This window comes from Propithecus coquereli, unplaced genomic scaffold, assembly GCF_000956105.1.
Source record: "Propithecus coquereli isolate 6110/MARCELLA unplaced genomic scaffold, Pcoq_1.0 Scaffold223, whole genome shotgun sequence".
Classification (NCBI taxonomy): Eukaryota; Metazoa; Chordata; class Mammalia; order Primates; family Indriidae; genus Propithecus; species Propithecus coquereli.
In genome coordinates this window covers 2047438-2062104 of record NW_012147523.1, presented here as the reverse complement: position 1 = coordinate 2062104, position 14667 = coordinate 2047438, and the positions used below count along the sequence as shown (strand labels likewise).

The 14667-nt window shown below is 40.5% G+C and overlaps 1 protein-coding gene across 1 annotated transcript in view; it reads left to right on the top strand.

Annotated features, from left to right (window-relative positions):
* The window catches only part of LCMT1 (leucine carboxyl methyltransferase 1), a 52265-nt gene extending 38227 nt beyond the window's left edge, over positions 1 to 14038 (top strand). Inside the window, exons 2-7 of the mRNA XM_012644932.1 lie at positions 1251 to 1361; positions 3799 to 3919; positions 6777 to 6878; positions 7962 to 8053; positions 12109 to 12206; positions 13824 to 14038. Of these exons, the coding sequence (XP_012500386.1) occupies positions 1251 to 1361; positions 3799 to 3919; positions 6777 to 6878; positions 7962 to 8053; positions 12109 to 12206; positions 13824 to 13846 (547 nt within the window). The 3' untranslated portion in view covers positions 13847 to 14038. The remainder of the gene's footprint in view (positions 1 to 1250; positions 1362 to 3798; positions 3920 to 6776; positions 6879 to 7961; positions 8054 to 12108; positions 12207 to 13823) is intronic.
* Positions 14039 to 14667: the final 629 nt, after the last annotated feature.

Below are 14667 nucleotides of genomic sequence, written 5' to 3'. Positions count from 1 at the left end.
TAGGTCTGTAACAGCTGCATATTCTTCAGATGACTTGCATATATCATCCTGCTCATCAGCGACCTTTGCTAACTGGGGAAATGTTCATTCAAAATTCCTTTTGAAGAAGTGTTTTGAAAAAAGATAGCATTTTTCAAAATGCTTGGATTTTTTGCCACATATCATTATATAGACTTGGTTTTACATTGCAAAGAAATATTCAAGTCATGTTGATTTGACATGATATCACACAAAAATGCTACATTCCTATAGAAATCTTCTTTCAATAATTCACATTGCTGATTATGTTCTTCATAAAAGTTAACTGTTTTTTCAGAGTTAAAATTTTGGCTAACACCTGTTCCTGTGATGGCCAATAGTTCACTCTTATTTTTCTCAGTATACTAAATACTCTCTGATAGTATCTTGATTATTTAGTTATTTAATGATTCACTGTCACTCTCCCTCTTCTACCATGTAAGCTTCCTGAGAGCAGGGACCCCATCTGTCTTGTTCACCACTGTGTCCCTAGACTCTAGTACAGTGCCTGGCACACAGAGATTATTATGTGAATAGACACACACATGGGTCAGGTATAGTGGTTCATACCTATAATCCCAGCACTTTGGGAGGCTGAGGTGGGAGGATCTTTTGAGGCCAGGAGTTTGGGACCAGCCTGGGCAGCATAGTGAGACCTTGTCTCTAAAAAAAAAAAGAAAAAAAAACAAACAAAAATTAGCCAGGCATGTTGGCATGTGCCTGTAGTCCCAGTTACTCAGGAGGCTGAGGTAGGAGGATCTTTGGTCTATTCTGGATGGATGTGTGTGTGTGCGCGTGTGTACACCCATGAGAGAGAGGGAGAGAATGTGTTTTTGTTGTGTACATGAACTTAAGCACATAGATAACAAAAGGCTGGAATGTTATACATCAAAACACCAATAGTTGTCTTTGGAAGGTGTGATTTTTGGTTATATTTCACCCCCTTATCTAATTTTTTTTTTTTTTTTTAAAAACAATGAACCTGTATTTTCATAATGGGGAAAAACAATAAAACCACTCTAAGTGTGAAAAGTCATATCCAGGGCTAGGGCTCAGTGGCTCATGCCTGTAATCCTACCACATTGGGAAGCTGAGGTGGAAGGATTGCTTGAGTCCAGGAGTTTGAGACCAGCCTGAGCAACGTAGTGAGACCTCGTCTCTGCAAAAACAAAGCCATATCCATTGAATTAACTTTTTGATTAATTTCTGTTGAAGTTGTAATCTTTTCTTGCATTTGCAGATGGGCACATACTGGATTCAAAAAGATACGTCATTATTGGAGCAGATCTCCGAGAGATACATGAATTGGAAGAGAAACTAAAGAAATCTAACATGAATACACAGTGAGATTTTTTTTTTAATCTGTTACTCATTTGTAATTTCATGCTAATTATGAGATAAGGCCAGTTGGAAGTGCAGCATAATACACACGTCCATTTTTTATTCTGTAAGTTTTATCATTTCATTGCTACTGAGAGAATATTTCTGAGATTTTTAAGCAGCAATGTCTAAGTCTGTTTCCACATCAGAACCACCTGTGTTACTTATTAAAGCACTGGTCCCTAGTTTCATGAACAAGGTTTGAGAGAAGATAATATATGAATAGGAACATACAATTGCACGTATAAACAAAGGATTAGCATCCAGAATACATAAACATAAAAAACCAAAATTCCCATAGAAAAATGGGCAAAGGATAGATAACCAGGCAGCTCAAAGAAGAAATGGAATATTACATGAAAAGGGTATCGATCCTTAGTAATTCTGGACCATGACGTCGGACACCTTAACTTCACCTCTGTCTCAGTTTCCTCCTTTGACAAATGAGCATAATAATAGAACCCAACAATAAATGTTAGCAGTTGATGCTGTTGGTAACTATTAAAAACAATGTCAAAAATGCTGTTTCTTTCTATAGTTGTAGCTGTCACTGATGATTCTGATGGTTCCTAGAACATAAAAATAATTCCTAATGCCAGTACTCAGACATAACCACCTTAAATATTATGCCTAAACTTGTGAATATATATTTTTCTTAAAGATGCGGTCATGCTATGCATACACTTTTGGAACTTTTAAAATAATTATGTGTGTGTGTGTGTGTGTGTGTGTGTTTGTTTGTGTATGTTTACTCATTTGTTTGTTTATTTATTCATTCATTCAGTAATTGAGAATCTGTAAGTTATAGGTACTCACTACAGAGACATGAACAAAACAGCTTTACACATTGTATGGGGGAAAAAAGACATTAAACAGCTAATTTCATTGGACTGTTTAATTATTCTCGTGATGCCTGCTCTGAAGAAGTGTAGGGAACCATATCGTAGGAGACTTGACTCTGGCGACCGCACATGGCTTTCATGTCAATAAATACAATTCTGAAGCACTATTTACGAGCCACGTAGCAGTCCATTGGGTGGATGCGCCATGCTCTTTCCAACCAGTTTCTTGCTGGACATTTGATTTTTTACAACTTATTTTTTCTAAGATCCCCCACCAATACAAACAAACAGATGAAAATAACCCACTCTCTTCGTGTGAGAAACAGCAATGAGGAACATCAGTATTTAGGGAGGGGAAGAGGCCCCAATGAAGGAGTCTGAGAAGGAGCAGTAAGAACCAGGAAAAGCCTGTGGAAGAGCATTCTAGAGACAAGGGCAAAGAGTTTCTCCAGGTTTCTCCAGTCCTTTCAGCACTGACATTGTCCCAGACTAGTCAAGAAAGCTGTCCCTCATCTTGCATTTGGGGCCTAAGGAAGTAAAAAAGAGAGTGCATGAATTGTGTCCAGTTGACTTGCATAATTTGTGGGCCACCAGTGTTCTCATTTAAAAGTTAAGACTTTTAGATACCTTGTAAGGAGTTTGTTGCTTTTCCTATGTCCTGATTTGTTGATTACTTTGGGTGTCCTAATTCAGAATGCATACTAATATTATAATTTAACTATTCACCTTTTCAATTCTTGATAGTGAAAGCTTATATAAAAATTAGAATCTATTGAATTAATACCAGTATTTCTAGGTTGTATCATTCAGATTTTGATGTGTAACAAATCACTCCAAACTCAGTGATTTAAACCAGGTCACAATTTAGTTGCTCAGGATTCTGTGAATTGACAGTTTGGGCTGGGCTTGGCTGGATGGTGGTTCTGCTGGGGGCCAGGTGTAGCAGACATCCCTGGGGGTTCACTCATGTGTGGACAGTGGGCAGACCGGCTAGGGACTGACTGTCAGCTAGCGTGTCTCATTCTCTTCCACAAGGCCTCTCCTCCTATAGCAGGCTAGCTTGGGTTCTTTCACACAGTGGCTTCAGGGTTCCAAGTGCAGCAAGAGAGCAAGTGCCAGTCTGCAAGTGATTTTCAGGCTTCCGCTTGCATCATGTTTGCTACTGTCCTGTTGGCCAAATCAAGTTACATGACTAGCTCAGATTCCAGGGGTAGGAAAATAAACTCCACCTCTTGTATGAGAGACTCTAATGTTGCACTGGCATGGTGTGAGTACACAGCAGGGGAGAATTTGTAGCCACATCTACTATCAACCACACACTTAACACATTTTCATAAGCCAGACAAATCACGGCTCACCTTTTCACAGTATACACCTTTGGGCTGTGATGGCATCATACATGTACCACTGCATTGATCCGTGCTGGGCTTGCTCAGTCCTTCTGAGCTTCCTGGGGGGTGGGGGGTGAGCTGCCCTGCCAGTACTGCAGTGTAGGTACAATTAGAGTGTTGTGAACTGATGAACATATACTTCTGTGCTTTTGTTTTCTTCTCTTAAGATTGCCAACGCTCCTGATAACTGAATGTGTGCTAGTCTATATGACTCCAGAGCAGTCTGCAAACCTCCTCAAGTGGGCAGCCAACAGTTTTGAGACAGCCATGTTGATAAACTACGAACAGGTAAAAGGAAGCCCAAGAGATCGGGATTCTGCACAGGACTCCAGCGGTGTCTTCCCCTCTCTCAGCCCCTCAGTATATACTTCCCTTATCCTGTTCCTTTTCTTTCTGTCTCTGGCCACTCACATATCTCCTGTATTAATTGATTCCAGCAATCCTAGTGCTCCTGATTTCTTGACTTCCTGCAAACTTTTAGGCAGATTTTTTGGAACTTCTGTTTTAGCCTTTACAAAAGATTTTTGAGTTCTTATTTTATCATCGCATGTACCATAGGGTAATAGAATGTGCTGAAGGGGATGTTGGCTGCCATCAGTGTTGGGGTAGAAAACTCCAGTGCCCTCAGGGAAGTCAGGGGATGCAGATAGAGGAAGCTGGCCAGGTGCAAATAGTGTGGAATTGGGGGACTCTGGTGAACTGGAGCTCCCATGTCCTGGGTGTGGCCACTACACAGTTCCAGCCAGTTGTTACCAGGTGAACGTGTGAGCCTACAGTTGCCAGAACTCCCAGTTTTTCAAGAGAAGTTAGAAATGTAGGATTTCAGTTTCAAATGTCCTAATTTCTAATATCACTGACTTTGACCCACTGGCTGCTTGTTGGCCTGTTCTGATTTAGCGTCAAAGAGTTATGTTTTAGAGCTTTGGGATGATCCAGCTTGGACCTAAACCTTGGCCCTAGCTCTTCTTCTTGGCTGTGACCATAGGCAGCATTGCTTAGTGATTGGGAGTCCATGCTCTGGAGGTAGACTTTCTAGCTGTGTGACCTAGACAGGTTATATCACCTCTCTGTGTCTGTTTCCTCATCTGAAAATAATAATAGTCCCCACTCCATAGGGTTGATGTGAGGTGTAAGTCAGATGATAGATGCAATGCTGAGTTACTACATTGCCCGCCTATTAATTAAGCTTTAGCTGTTTTTGGATCTGAGCCCCAGTTCTTTTTTCTGAAAGGTATAATAACTAGCTTTTTGCATTATTATGTTCATGTTTAGCAGTAAACACATAACCACTGAATACTTTTATTGTTTTAGTTTTATTTTTTAATCTCATTTTCTTTATTTCATTACAGATAGGAGCAGTAAGGAACTTGCCCAATGTCACATAATTATGGATAGATCTAGGGTTAGACTTTGGTCTCTCGACCTCCTTCCCAGCTCCCTTCTGGTCCAGGTTCCTGTGTAGATGGTTGTTGATTGGTTGGTGTTGCTTCCTTCCCTCTCTTTAATTGGGAACCTTCCTCAGACTCTGTCTTTCATCCTGAGGAATGGACGTGATGGCAGCTATCCTCATGGGTCTTTTATTTTGATGTGAATGAATCCTGGGAACATATCTTTGCTTTCAGATACCACATCTGGGGAAAACGAATTCACCTTTCCATAGTTCCACACGTCTCAGGCGCATGCAGCTTCGCTCACTTGGCTGGACCTGTGTATTCTTTTGTTCAACAAGCATTTATTCAGCATCATATGAGAGATACGGATCATGTGAATTTTGACAGTAGACCCTGTCGCTTTGGAGCAAGCCTAGGAATGTTCCAGTGTGTAATATGTTGTCCACAGTAAAGTAGCTTAGCTCCCCCCTACTACTCTCACCTTGCAAATAATAAACATTTAACTTGATTCAGTCATTTCCTAAGAAACACAAAATCAGCAACCTCACAATGTGTATTAATTGGAGACGTGCCTTACGTTATCTCCTAATCAATAGTTTAAAATGACAAGACCATATGGATAATTTTAGTAATGATCCTAAAGTAATGATAGCAAATTCTTAGATTTTGTTTACTATAATTATCACAATCCACAAGGTAGATACTAGTACTATCCTGATTCTATAGGCAAGGGGACTGAGGCACATAGTTAGGCAGCTGTCCTTGGCCTCTCAGTTGTTAAGTGTCAACTCAGTGTCAAACCCAGGCAATAAAATGACAGAGTATGAGCTCACAATCGCCTATCCTGAATGACTAGTGTGCAGTCTGATCTTTAGTGCCATAAGCCTTACTCGCCATCAAAAGAGAACAATACTCGGTTTTGACTGGCAGTGTTCTCATATGAACTCTGGGCATCGTGTTACATATTGTTAAAGCAATGAATTTTTGACACCTTGTTATATGACAGCGTAATAGTGTGTATGCTAAAATAGCATACACTAATATGTTTTCTGGCATTTTTGTATATATGGATTATGGTTTTTAAAGACTAGTTTAATTGAAAAAGCAATACCACATGCAGAGTACAAAAATAAAAAATATAACAGGTTAGATAAGGAAAAGTCAGTCTCTCTCCTATCCCAGACCTCAGCCCTCTATCTTGGGAAAAATGCTACCACATTCTAGTACATATAAAGATTGTTTTTTCTTAAAGACAGATGGGAGCATACTATCCATATTGATTTATACTTTGCTTTTCAAGAGATTACATTAGAGGTCAGTTTATGTCTACATGTGATTTATCTTCCTTTTCTGATTTCATGGCTATATAGCATTTCCTTATGAATATGCCAGAATATATTTAACCCCAAGTGAAGAATATTTCCAGATTCTTCCTAATGCTGTAGGAAACATTCTCACATCTTAGCATACACGTGTGCATACACCTGTGGGATAAATTGCTGTCAGAGGAATTGCTAGGTGACACGGTGAGCATCTAAAATGGATGTACACCGCACAGTTGCCCTTCCAGGGCCGCACCGGGTCTGCTCCCAGCAGCACTAACACACAGTGTTTCTTTCAGCTGCACTGGGTGTGTGTTATCACACACAGGCCTTGCCTGGTGAGAACTGGGATGTTGTTACTTTATTTTGCATATTTGAGAAACAAAGACCCCCTTATGGTGATACCCAGCTTCCTCCTCTTTCCCTTCCCAGGTGAACATGGGTGATCGGTTTGGGCAGATCATGATTGAAAACCTGCGGAGACGACAGTGTGATCTGGCAGGAGTGGAAACTTGCAAGTCATTAGAGTCACAGGTCAGTGAGCAGAGACTGGGACATCTGCTTTTACCCTTAGCCCAGTAAGAAAGGGTGTTCTCCCTTCACACATGAGAGAATGTGAGCAGCTCTGTTAAGTCCCTTCTGACACAGGCAGCTAGGGCTCCATGTGGGCCCCAAGTTCATGATGCTAGGACAATCCAAGTCCTGCTTAGGCATCTTGGTGTAGAAAATACACAGAGCCCAGGAGTTCAGGCTTCAGTGAGCTATGATTGCACTACTGCACTCTAGCCTAGGTGACAGAGCGAGTTGCCATCCTATATACTGTTTTAACTCTTTATTATGCAAATTTCCAAACATACATAAAAGTAGAGGGAATGGCAACATGAACCCCCACGTGCCCTCAGCCAGCTTCAGTACTTCTTATTTTGTCAATATTGTTTCATGTATTCCCCCACACAATTTTTTGTTGGTGGCGTTGGAATATTTTCCAACCAATCCTGGACAGTACGTGATTTCACCTGTAAATACTTCAGTGTGAATCTCCTGCCAATAAGGACTTTCTTCGCCTGGATAGTGCTAATACCGTTATCACACCTAACAAATGGCCAGTAACTCCTTCATCACATCTCATATCCAACCCAGGCCATGTTCAGTTTTCCCGAATTGTTTAAAAAATATGCTAGTGTTTGAATCGGGATCCAAACATGATCCACACTTTGTATATGATTAATATCTCCCTGAAATCTCCTCGAATCTATAATAGTCTCCCTCTCTTTCTCAGAAATGTCATTCATTTGCTAGAGACACCTCCCATGCCTGCCCCCGTTTAAATAGGTTCTTAAGTGTCTTATGTGACATTACCCTAGAACACTTTACCAAACCACTGCTGATATAAAAGTTCTTCATTTCTCTGTGAATATACTTGAGTGGGCTTCCCCCTATTGTAACAATGTATGTTCAATAAAGGACGTGAAATATAAAAAGAAGAAAGATGCCAGGGGCCAGAATGGCCTTTTGCAAGAGGAGTTTTCTTAGAGAAAGTCTGTTGTGCTTAAGAGTGTCTCAGATTTGCACAGCAGTGCCTGGTTGTTCTCCATTTCTCTTTACCGCATGTTTTAGAAAGAACGGCTGCTGTCAACAGGGTGGGAAACGGCATCCGCAGTGGACATGATGGAGTTGTACAGCAGGTTACCGCGTGCTGAAGTGAGCAGGTATGGGCTTGGCTGTGGACCTCTGTCCTCATTCATTGTGAGCTCAAGGCATGATTGTTTAATTTCAAAAAACGAAACTGTAACTAGACCTATTTCGAAACAAGTTAAACATTGACAGGAGCTTGAGAGTAATTTATTAGAAGTAGCTGAGATAGGGTTTATACGGAAAACAGATTGCTTCAGTCAACATAAGTAATTACACACGAAAAATTCACAGAGCAACCTCAACATTGGCAATTTACTGTAATCTCTGTTTTGGAGAGGGAGGAAAATGATGTTCAAGGCCATGTAAGGAGAAAAAAATCTGCTGGCAGATTTATAAATGGACTTTTCCCCCCATTATAAAAGAAACATAGTTGTTCTAAAAAAAATTTCAAGAAATATAAAAGTGCATGACATATAAAGTAGTCCGTTTTGGAGTTACACTCTGGAGGTAGCAGTTAACATCATGGGGCATATTCTTTTCCTATACATGTATAAATATTTATAGATACATAGATTTGTGTTTCTTAAATGGATTCATACTACATATATTGCTCTATAAACCATGTTCCTTTTTTAAACTTAACAATAGATTGTATTTATCTTTACATATCAAAATATTGAAGGTTATATCCTGTTTATGCATACATAATATTTATATTGATATGTGGACAATAATGTATTGACAATTTGTGTGTAGCTGGACATTTAGTTGTAGAGTCTGGTTTTCTATTTTGTCTTAATTTCCTTGTTACAAACAACACTGGAGAACACGTTACCACATATGCATCTGTGTATAGTGTTAGTGCCCACTTTTTTTCGTTGTATTATAATTATTTTGTGCTTCTAGGTTTATGCTTACCTCTTGCCTTTGGAGACTTAAGATAATAGTGCTTGATCTCTTACAAGATCACGAGATGAATTTTTGGCTTTGCTGCTGCATATAACTTAACATTTAACAGTATTGTGGCTTTTTCCAAGTACGTATGTGAATAATTGGCAATGGAGCCTTGAAGATTTAAGAAATTGTTGTCTCCATGTGATCAGGTTGATGCTTCCTGGGTTCTCCTAGAAGTATCCTTTCCTGCAGGTTGGTTTTCATTTGCTACGTGTCAACACAACTATTTTGAGTATCCCTGGTCTGGCATCTGTAATGGGGATGCTCTAGCACCTCTTCTAGATACCCAGGGAGGAGTCTGTCACTAGCACCAACCACAAGGAAAGTAACTTGCTTCTAGGCAATCATTTGTCTGATGTTGCCATGGCCTTTTGTACACAGCAACATGTAACCCCAACAGGGGTGGCAGGTAAGGATATTGGATGGGCTTTTGTCTGTCCATCCCAGGCTGAATAGCCGCCTTAGCTTTGTGTCTGTTTTTGCTGGAAACTGGAGTATAAGAAGTCTAAGGTGAGCCTGTTCATGTAACAAATGCTGAGTGTCTGCTGTCTGCCAGGCACTCTTCCAAGCACAAGGGATACAACAAAGATCAAAATAGCACAAAAGATATGCCTGTCGTTGGTAGCTTACATTCTCATGAACAGCTTCCTAATCAGTGGTGTCTCCTGATAATTGTACTTGGTAATAACCATCCCAGCGGCTTCAGTATGGTGCTTTTTCCTAGAACTTGATATTAGAAAATCTGCCTTGGATGTCTTCTGGTAAGATTAGTTGGGAAGCAACCAAAGCACTTTATGTATAGTCATTCTCACTTCAGATGTGGTCCTTGAGCCTGCATACCAGGATGGGAGTGAATGCACAAATACAGAAACGTGCACAGACATGCACATGTGTACACTCCCGTGGGCACCTACACACACATACACACAAAGCCTGGACAAATGGCAGTACGAGATTGTTAGCAGGGCCTACTGTAAATAGTTGGAGTATGGATCATTTTCTATTTTATTCTGTATACTTTTTGGAAATACCTTAATTTTCCTCCAAAGTGTGTATACTATTTCAACATTCTTTTTTAAAAGCTATTTCCATATGTTTGTGCATGTTTCTCTGTGTATATTTTTAAAAGCTTACATTTAAAATGCTTTTTTGAAGTCATTCATGCATAATTTCTTTTAAAAAAAGCCAGAACAAAATAGTATATAGAGTAAAAGCAAACACAGCCCACCTACCACCACCTCTCATAAGAAAAAGCCACTGTTTCTAGTTTCTTGTTTTCCAAAGTAGTCTGTGTATACGTAGACATACGTGTCCCTCCCTTTTCCTTTACATAGGTAGTGATACGCTATGCATGTTCCTTACTAAGCAACTTTCTTTTTAAATCCCATGATATGTCTTGGAGGTTGTTCCATGTTAATACATTGTTAAAATGGCTGCATAGTGTCCTGTTATATCCATGTGCTTGTGTGTATTCAACTGTCTCTTCTAGTTTACAGTTCTTTGCTTCTTACCACATTGGAGCTATGATGCTACAGTGAATGCTCTTGGACATAGATCTTTGTACACATATAGGATAAATTTTTTTTTATTAATGTAAATTTATTGAAATGCATTAATTCACATACCACAGAATTCATCAATTTAAAGTGTACAATTCAATGGTTTTTAGTATAATTCACAGAGTTGCTCAGTATCATCATTATAGTCTATTTTAGAACATTGTCACCACCCCAATGAGAAACCCCACACCCACTAGCAGTCACTCCCCGGTCCCCAACAGCACTCCCCAGCCCTAGGCAACCACTAATCCACTTTCTGTCTCTATAGGCTTGCCTGTTCTAGACATTTCATATGAATAGAATCAAATATGTGGTCTTCTATGACTGGCTTCTTTCACTTAGCAAAATGTTTTCAAGGTTCATAGCATGGAATGGACGTACCACATGTTATTTATCCCTTCATCAGTTGATGGGCATTTGGGTTGTTTCCACTTTTTGGCGCTTATGAATAACGCTGCTGTGAACACTCATGTACAGCTCTTTGTATGGACATAGGTTTCCACTTTTTATGTATATGCCTAGCAGTGGAATTGGCAGGTGATATGGTAATTCCTCTGTTTAGCCTTTTGAGAAACTGCCAGATTTTTATTCCAAAATGGCTATACCATTTTACATTATAGGATAAATTCTTAAAGGCACAATTGTTGAGTCCAAGGATAGACATTTTAAACATTGATAGAGATTATCAAGATGCCGTCCAGAGATACTATTTTGTAATCCTACCAGTAACTCAGGAAGCACTTTTTTTTTTCATGGTGTTGCTAAAATGTATATCAGCTTTTTTGACCTTTGTCAATCTGATAGCTGAAATGTTATATTTTAATTTGCATTTTTTTCTTACACATGAATTCAACAACTTCTTTCTTTTTTGGTAAACTGATCTTTTCCCCCCATTTTAAACGAATTTAAAAATTTTTTCTTATTGAAGTTCATTTCTTTCCTCATATGTGAGCTTGAACATGTCTTCCTTTTTGGTGAACTGGTCTTTTCTCCATCTTTAAATGAATTGTAGAAGTTTTTCTCATTGAAGTTTAACAGCTCTATATGGCAAAGAAATCAACTCTTTGTCATTTGTATTGCAAATTTATGTTTCTAGTTTGTCATTTGTCTTTTGACTTTGCTTATACTATTTTTTCTTTCCGATAAAAGTAAATTAAAATGGAACCTCACCATCCATACTGTGTGTAGCCTGCTTTCCCCTTATTATGACATTTTTCCATATCCATAACTGAGTCATTTTTTTTTTTTTTGTGACAGAGTCTCACTGTGTTGCCCGGGCTAGAGTGCCGTGGCGTCATCCTAGCTCACAGCAAACTCCTGGGCTCAAGCAATCCTTCTGCCTCAGCCTCCCGAGTCGCTGGGACTACAGGCATGTGCCACCATGCCCGGCTAATTTTTTCTATGTATTTTTAGTTGTCCAATTAATTTCTTCCTAATTTTTAGTAGAGACGGGGTCTCGCTCTTGCTCAGGCTGGTTTCGAACTCCTGAGCTCAAACAATCCGCCTGCCTCGGCCTCCCAGAGAGCTAGGATTACAGGCATGAGCCACCACGCCCGGCCATCATCTTCATTTTAAATGTAGAAATCTATATTGTTCTGTTGTCATTCTCTCCACAGAATAGAAGCGCTTGAATTCCTGGATGAAATGGAGCTTCTTGAGCAGCTCATGCAGCATTACTGCCTCTGTTGGGGAACCAAAGGAGGAAGTGAACTTGGTATGTAATTTTACTTTTGTTGCTGTAACCTAGAAATGGGGAACTTTTCTTCTCCAAAGAATGAAAGACATGCTTGGAACTCTGGGCACAGAAGAACTAGAGGATGGTATAAGTGCATCCATGAGTGTATCCAGAGAATTTGCTGTTGTCTTCTGTGTTTTTATAGCACAGAAACCATGGGAACTGCTTAAATAAACCATGTGTCCCAAAACAACCCTTGAGAGATCTACTGTGGAATTTCTGCAGTTAGGTAAAAGACCTTGAGGGTTTAAAGTAATAATTGTCATAAAAGTGACTAGTGTTTATATTTTTCATCAACTTGTAACCAGGTTACTAGATGTTAAACACACAGATCATTACATCTGTCTAATGAACCCAAGCAGCTGGGGTTGAGTTTCTCCGTTTTCTCTTATGATGAAGGTGCACTTCCCAGGCCATGGGCGATAGGGCTGTAGAGGGCGAGCATGGATCTCGTCTGGGTTCCCGGTTAGCCTGGTCTTGGGCCACCTCCTCCTTCACAACTGCCCCGTGCTGGGCTCGCTTCCCAGTGGTTAGTCCTGGGTGTCTCTGCAGCCCAGTGGCCACCACTTTAGATCCTAGTTCTGGCCTTTAATGTAAAAGCTGCCCTTCAAGCTTCCCATAGAAGTGATCCAAAGACATAAGACCTCTGGAAGGCAGCTGATACAAAACAAAGAACTTGATAGAGGCAAAGACTGTCTCCTGTGTGAAAATTCCAGGTCGACATGAGATTGATAATCAGACACCTTGGGCTTATGGTTCTACTCCTTTCCAAATTTCCCCAGCTGTGCAGTTCAGCTCACAAATTCCTTTCAATTTTGAGTTAAAGTCATTGATTGGTGTGTTTTTGTATTTTCCTCTTCCTAATAAAAACAATATTAATTTTGAGTAGAGAATTTGGAAATTTGTGAAAATATACAGCAAAGAAAATTCGCCTGTATGCATATCATTTAGAGACAACATCTACTAACTTCTTCCGTCTCCTTTTCTACATATTTTTAGTGGAGTTGAATTTATTTATGTATCTGATTTCTAACATATTCTATTACGTAAGGATTTCCCGCTTGCTACTAAAAACTCTCAGCATTATTTTAATGTGTTCATAACATTCTATCATGTGGCTATATCTGAATTTAACTTTCCCATACTTCTGGAATATAGTTTATTTCTAATACTTTTAACTCCAGTACTTACAAAGAACCTCATGTTGCACATTTTAATGTAAGGGGCTTCTTTTGTCCCCACTGTGCACCTGGCTTCTCTGGGACATCAGTGCTTGTGTGTGTTGAAGAACCCTCTCTGTGTTTGCTCAAAGTTCAGCATGTAAAGGGTGAGTGGTGTTAACTGCAGAAAGCAGTTATAATGCTTTCTTAATCCCTTTAAAACCACCCATAAACACAGTCTCACCCAACCTCTTGTTTCCTTGTGAAATCTCATTCTCCGTAACACGACAGCAGAGCTGCAGCAGTCAGATGTGTGGCTGGTGCTCCAGAGCCAGTCACCGGGGGTTCACAGCAGGGTCACATTCTCCTAGCTCTGTTTTCTCTGCTTCACACTGCCAGAGTCTCTGACCAGCATCTGTGTGTCTCCTCCCCTCAGGTTTGCAGGAGATAACTTGTTAGTCTGTTGAAGGCATATGCTGAGCCACAAGCTGAAGCCACCGGCCTTCCTGGGGGAGCTACGCTGAGCTCTGAGTGATGGGCAGGCCTCAGGTACTGCCCTCATCCCACAATCTGAGAAACCTTGGTCTCAAAGTTTGCCGTACCAGCTCTTGTTTCTGTTGACTTGTTTAAATAAATCACACTTGCCATTGCCTGCATGGTGGGCCTCTGCTGCTCATTCTGCACTCCACGGGGTGGGCCGGGGTTCACCTCTGTGTCAGCTGAAGCCAAGGATCCCGAGTCCCACTTTGACCTTGGCTTACTCCCTGTGAATCAGACTCAGCTCATGACCTTGTACACATTTTGGGATTTATTCCTTCACATGTTCTTTGTTGTGGAACCTGACCTTGTATCTTGCCCCCTGACCTCCACCAGATACTGGGGCTCTTCTCTGGCTCCTGTTTCTGCCCTGGCCTGCTTAACTGCCTCCTTCATCCTGGCCACTGTCCCAGGCTGAGGGAGGGCCCCGAAAATGTCCATGTCCTGATCTCCAGAACCTGTGTAAGTTCTGTGGTGAAGGGAGCTTTGCAAATTAGGTGAAGGAACTTGAGATGGGTCTGATGTCATCACAATGGTCCTTATGAGCAAGACAGAGGAGAGGGTGGTGCGATGAGCGAGGCAGAGACTGTGGAGTGATGTGCTCTGAAGATGGAGGAAGGGTCATCTTTCTGAAAAGAACAAGAAAACAGATTCTCTCCTCAGAGCCTACCAGACTCCAGATGGAACCCACCCTGCTGCCACCTTGGTCATGGTTAGATAATCCTTTTAATATGCTGCTGACT